Source organism: Cololabis saira, chromosome 7 (genome assembly GCF_033807715.1).
Source record: "Cololabis saira isolate AMF1-May2022 chromosome 7, fColSai1.1, whole genome shotgun sequence".
In the NCBI taxonomy this organism is placed as follows: Eukaryota; Metazoa; Chordata; class Actinopteri; order Beloniformes; family Belonidae; genus Cololabis; species Cololabis saira.
Window position 1 is genome coordinate 4,509,149 of NC_084593.1, and position 6,720 is coordinate 4,515,868.

The 6,720-nt window shown below is 42.4% G+C and overlaps 1 protein-coding gene across 1 annotated transcript in view; it reads left to right on the forward strand.

Annotated features, from left to right (window-relative positions):
• Positions 1 to 6,720, forward strand: part of ppargc1b (peroxisome proliferator-activated receptor gamma, coactivator 1 beta) — a 137,791-nt gene that overhangs the window by 125,881 nt on the left and 5,190 nt on the right. The window contains exons 7-8 of the mRNA XM_061724749.1: positions 3,751 to 3,815; positions 4,800 to 5,433. Coding sequence (XP_061580733.1) covers positions 3,751 to 3,815; positions 4,800 to 5,433 — 699 coding nt within the window. The remainder of the gene's footprint in view (positions 1 to 3,750; positions 3,816 to 4,799; positions 5,434 to 6,720) is intronic.

Genomic DNA, 6,720 nt, shown 5'->3' on the forward strand with positions numbered 1-6,720 from the left:
ATATCTCAGCTTCTCTTAGTCCCAGATTGTTGTATATTGTCACTTTCTCTACTTTTTTAGTGCTAGGAATAGAGATACATTTCATATTTAAAGGTCATGTTGAAGGTCAAATTTAATTTTCAAGGTCATTCTTTGCCTCCATATCTCTAGAATTAAGTCACATAGAATGATTATATAGGGATCTAGACTCATATTTTCACCCCCAAGGAATGCAATTTTCAGTTTATTGGACAGGTCACTATCACTTTAGTGTCAATAATCTCATTGGGTGAGAACAGTGGCTTCATTCAGATTTAAGATGAACAGAACCTCAGAACTAAATCACAGTGAAAGAATAGGATTTTATTAAAATAACACACAAAAAACATCAGCTGTGCATGTTTAAACTCACTTAACACCTACAATGCTGCCTCTATCGCCTCGCTTATTGATTCATTTTGAGTTTTCTGCAAACCGGCCACTAGGGGGCGTTCCAATTTGTTTGCGGTGGTTTTTGAAAACCTTATGTCCATACCTAACACCATGCCAAATATTAAAAACTTGTCACCAAGTGCATGATTTTCATGAATTCCCTCCCAGCTATAACCCAAACATGGATGACAGGCGGCTTCCCCGGGCAATTAATGTTGCCCTTTTGTCCAGTTGCCATAAAAGCTACAAGATTCAAAATTCAAGACAACTTTATTAATCCCTTGAAGGGAAATTTGATTTGGCAGCTCGCGCCCAAACACACACATAACAAACACATAACACATTCAATACAAACACAGAGAGAAAGTTGGCAGCGGTGTGCAGAAATCAGCAATTTGTTGCATTAAAAAAGTGCTGATACCAATAAATTAATTAAAAAACAGTCTATACGAACACTGGATGATATAATTCCTAGAAGGTACACAGTACCTAAATACCAAACAAATTCATAAGGATAAATTTAAATGTAATAGCCGAACAGCAGAGGGGATAAAAGACTTGGACAGTCAAAGCTTTGCAAAGGTGACACCAGTGAAGACACACAGACTCAGCTTCAGCACAATAACGCCCGTAAACATGGAAAATACTACATTAGTGATGCTTGTAAATTAAGAAAATCAGAGTCATTTGATCTTATTTGTTAACTATTCTCAGTTATATAAAGCTCAACGTAATCGGGCCTAATTCAGAAAATCTGTTGACAAATTTAGCTTCAAAACGAATTATTTGCAGGACAGAGAATCATCTGAGCTAAACCTTTTAACACTCAGTTTGGTTGCGTGACCGATTCGTCATATGGAACGGGACAAATTCAAGGTGAAATCCATCCATTTTACTCTTGAGATCTTCAGTGATTGAGCTCGCCGGGTATGGGCAGAAATATGTGCCACAAATTCAGTTCTTGCAATTAAATTTCAATTTTACTGTGCCAGACATCCGGGTCTTCCGCAGGAACAGCAATCGAGTGCAGATACTCCTTTTCACGTAGCCTACTATAACCTCTATTTTCTTTCAACGATATAAACGACCAATGGGAGCTAGATATTTCAAAACCTATTGTGTTTTCTCCAATCTGTGTAAAAAGTGTAGATTTATATCTTGCCGTTTTGTAGAAACATTTCTGCTGAGGAGTGTGTGAAGATTTGCGGCAACGGGTGAAGCCTGATTTATGGTTCCGCGTTAAATCGACGCAGCGTATCGCCGCGTAGCCTACGCCGTAGCCTACGCCGTAGCCTACGCCGTAGGGTACGGCGTAGGGTACGGCGTAGGCTACGCCGTACGGCGTAGGCTACGCGGCGACGCGCACCGTACGGTTTTGAATTTGAATTGTGAGAACTGAATGTAGATTCAGTTTTTCAATGCAATGATTCAAATTAAACAATACAAATTCAAATAATGTGATTCAGATTCAGTTTTTTTATGCAATTATTCAAGTTGAGCAATTCAAATTCAAATATAAATTATTCAAATTCAGTTTCTAGTGGCACATATTTCTGCCCATAGCCGGTTGGGGTTGGTTCACTCAGATGTTAATCTGGGCCCGACAGGAGCGGCTGCTACTTTCCCAAATCAGCCTCCCCGCTAGGGATGCGGTATGGACTAATAAATTTATCACGATAATTTCTGGCATTTATCCCGCATTTATAACGATAAAAATGACGATAAAAAAAATACCAATTCAACTCCACCTTTTTAACTATAAATCTATTTCGCTCTCAGATCCACCTTTTTTCTTTCTTTCTTTCTTTTTCTTTCTTTCTTTCTTTCTTTCTTTCTTTCTTTCTTTCTTTCTTTCTTTCTTTCTTTCTTTCTTTCTTTCTTTCTTTTTCTTTCTTTCTTTCTTTCTTTCTTTCTTTCTGGCTCATTTCTTTCTTTCTTTCTTTCTTTTTCTTTCTTTCTTTCTTTCTTTCTTTCTTTCTTTCTTTCTTTCTTTCTTTTTCTTTCTTTCTTTCTTTCTTTCTTTCTTTCTGGCTCATTTCTTTCTTTCTTTCTTTCTTTCTTTCTTTCTTTCTTTCTTTCTTTTTCTTTCTTTCTTTCTTTCTTTCTTTCTTTCTGGCTCATTTCTTTCTTTCTTTTTCTTTCTTTCTTTCTTTCTTTCTTTCTTTCTTTCTTTCTTTCTGGCTCATTTCTTTCTTTCTTTCTTTCTTTCAGGATCATTTCTTTCTTTCTTTCTTTCTTTCTTTCTTTCTGGCTCATTTCCTCCTTCCTTCCTTCCTTCCTTCCTTCCTTCCTTCCTTCCTTCCTTCCTTCCTTCCTTCCTTCCTTCCTTACTTACTTACTTACTTACTTACTTACTTACTTACTTACTTACTTCCTTACTTACTTACTTACTTACTTACTTACTTACTTACTTACTTACTTACTTACTTACTTACTTACTTACTTACTTACTTACTTACTTACTTACTTACTTACTTACTTACTTACTTACTTACTTACCTACTTACTTACTTACTTACTTACTTACTTACTTACTTACTTACTTACTTACTTACTTACTTACTTACTTACTTACTTACTTACTTACTTACTTACTTACTTACTTACTTACTTACTTACTTACTTACTTACTTACTTACTTACTTACTTACTTACTTACTTACTTACTTCCTTCCTTCCTTCACGTACGTTGTGCATGGATTTAACAAAGAACCATAAATCAGTTTTACACAAAAACTTCATCAACGGGAATTTATCTTTTTTACCGTGAGATACAAATTCTTACCGTGGGGAATTTTTTTGACGGTAAATCATGAACGGTAAAATATCACCCATTCCTACTCCCCCACCCATCCCAGTCTCTGGAGCTCGTCCAGCTCCGTCCGGCCACAAAGTCTCAGCGCTCTCCCGTCCCAACCCTGGCATCCGTCCATCTTTAGAGAGAACGAGTCCTCTGAAACGCTCACCCAAAATAAAGTATCCTCTGTTTTTTTTGTTTTTTCTTCTGTGGAGAGTAAGTAATACCCCGCCTGAAGCCAATCCACTCGGCAGAGCTCCTGCCTTTCATGGCAGCTGGAGAAAACAGGAACAGACAGCCACAAATAGCGGCAGAAGAATAGTGGAGAGGACAGCGGAGTACATATGGCTGTCGTGATAAGAGACGAGAGCGAGCAGACGCATCATTCAAATTCAGCAGACACCAGCCCAAACGGCAGCACTCTTATTTTAGGAGGCGAGAAGCCGAGACCAAGAGCTTCTTAATGATTGTTATTGGACTGGTGTTTAATGTTTGTAACAGTCTTTCATTCCCCTGCTCTGCTTTGCCTCTTTACCCACCAGAGAGTCCCAGTTCAGCACCAAGCCTTTCGAGCAGACGCTCAGCGTGGATCTGTGTGGAACCGCAGGTAAACACATGTTTGGGTCTGTCATATATATATAATGTATACGTATATGGTTTTACTGGAAGTAACAGGTAGCTGTGCTTCAGGCTGCACAGAAACACAGATTTCCTCCAGGGCTGCAGATGTGTAAATGGTCCAGAGGGAATAGTTGATCACGGTTCCCAAAGCTGCTAAACAAAAACATTCAAAATGCAGCTTATAAGTACTGAAGGTCCTCAAAAGTCCAAGGTCTTATCATATTGTTGGTTTTTAATGGGTTATGGTTTTTAATGGGTCAAAGGTCTGGCAGGCCGGATCAGAACCTGCTCCCGTGTGTGCTCTTGCTTTTAGAACTACAGTAGTATTGAGCATCGTCTTGCTGCAAGATGCAAGGCCTTCCTCAAAAAAAGATGTCTAGATGGGAGGAAATGTTGCTTTAGAACCTCACATATCGTCTAGATCAGGGGTCGGCAACCCAAAATGTTTTAGAGCCATATTGGACCAAAAACACAAAAAAACAAATATGTCTGGAGCCGCAAAAAATGAAAAGTCTTGTATCAGCCTTAGAATGAAGACAACACATGCTGCATGTTTCTATATTAGTTATAATTGGGGGAGATTTATTTTTTTATTATGCACTTCGAGAGAAAAGTTGAAATGTCGAGAAAAAAGTCGAAATGTTGAGAAAAAAGTTGAAATGTCAAGATTAAAAAGGTAGGAAAAAGGAAGAAAAAAAGAGAAAAAATGAAAAGAGAATAAGAAAAAAGAGGAAAAAAAAGGTCAAACATTTTTGAAAAAGCTCCAGGAGCCACTAGGGCGGCGCTAAAGAGCCGCATGCGACTCTAGAGTCGCGGGTTGCCAACCCCTGGTCTAGATTCAATTATTTTTACTTTCCACATGTTATTTACCGTCTCCGTAACAAACTAGAAAGTTAATTATTCTGACGAGGAGGCTGCAGATCCATTTTCTTGCCACTGTTTCATTTGCATCTCCTCCCTCTTCCCCCAGGTCTCACCCCCCCCACCACCCCGCCTCACAAGCCTGTGGAAGACGAGCTGTTCAAGCCGTCCGAGGGAGGGAAGGGCGGCGGCGACGGCGGCGGCGGCCATGGCGAGCCCGTGCACTTGTCTTCCAGCAGCCACGCTGCCACCAAGGGCTCGTCCTGGCTGAGCCGCCCGCACCACCCGCGCAAGCTGCCGGAGCAGACGGAGCTGTACGCCCAGCTGCAGCGCATGGGCCAGGCGGGCGACGCCGACACCCAGCGCAACTTCGGCGACCACGACTACTGCGCGCTGAGTCTCGGGGAGAGCCGCAAGCGCAGCGCCGCCATCCTGGGCGCCATCCTGCAGACGCGGGAGGGGAGCGAGGGCGAGGCCGCCCTGGCGATCAAAGCGGCCGACGAGCGGGCGGCGGAGGAGAAAGGCAAGGAGGGCGTGGAGGAGAGGCTGCTGACGGGCGAGGCGGCGCAGCCGCAGGAGCAGCAGATCGCCATGGTGACGTCGTCACCGTCGCCTCCATCAGACTGCCAGTCGGCCGCGGCGACGCCTCCCACCTCCGAGGAGGAGGCGGAGTGTTCGTCCCGCTCACCCTCACCCGTCCTGCACCTCTGTCCCGACTCCCCTTCCAGCAAGACGGACTCCAGGTGAGACGGGGAAAATGCCCCAGCTGATCCCCCGTGTTAGTCCCCGTTGACTATTACAGATTCAGATTCTGATTCAGAGAAACTTTATTCATCCCCGAGGGGCAATTCAGGACAACTAAGCAGCAATACAAGTACAGTAAATCCACTGTGTATGTACACAGTGAGTCCATGAACACGCTCAGAGCTGCCTCAGCCAATGTCCTTGATGTTATCAGACGGCTCGATCAGTTCTGAAAACAGGTCCGCGGGTGATCTGGAGAGGGAAGGGTTATTCCGGAGCAGAGTCACCTTGTTTACATTCCACCAGGGAGATTGTGACTACAGCGATCGGCCAAACCGATGCTTCAAGGCCAGATTATAGAATCAACAATTTTATTGAAAGAACAGGCATATCCCAGTAATTTTCCGTCTGTCTTAAGTCTCTGGTTCCAAACAGCTGTCGACGACTTACGCGTTTGTCGATAGACGAGGAATCCTCCCGCTCCAATTAGGAGAAATCCTGCTATCATAAATACAATTATGAAGCATCTTCAACGTCCTCGACAGACAGGATCGCCAAACACAACGGTTTCCAATGTTTCCAGGAGTCCATTGTGTATCCAGCAAAAAATGTCCCATCGGGGCAGGAGGGCTCCCTTACCCCCGGACTTCTCGTCGCAAAAATGAGACTCTGAAGACGAGACAGGACAAAAAGCAGTAGCAGGGCAGATAGCTAAGGAAGAGGAGCAGAGAATCGTCCCAGAATGCTTTGCGTCATCATTTGCAGACTGAATCAAATAAAAAAACATGGCGGACATTTCTAATTTTTAGTTAATAAAATCAATATTTTGAGTTAGTTTCTGCATAAAAATGCGTTTTGATTACATTTCTAGTGAGAAATATATATTTTACTTTCATAATATTCACTCAGTGAATGTATATAATCACTTGCTTGCCTGTTGTTGCATTGTATCTTCAGACCTGCCAGAATAAAGGCTGATTTATGGTTCCGTGTTACACCAACGCAGAGCCTACGCCGTAGGTTCTGCGTTGATTTAACGCAGAACCATAAATCAGCTCCCGAGCCGGCCGCTCTTCTCATCCCGAAAACATCAGATCAAATTTCTTAACAGGCGTTATTTGGATAAACTGAGCCCAGGTTGGGGATCTTAACGGTTACTTTTACGCCTGAAAAAATATTAAAACTTAATAAAGTGGCATATTAACAGCGCTACAGCTGAAATTAAAACAGCTTTTATCTCTGGGCTTCCTGATATGGTGTGACGTTTGTGCAAACGTAACTACGCA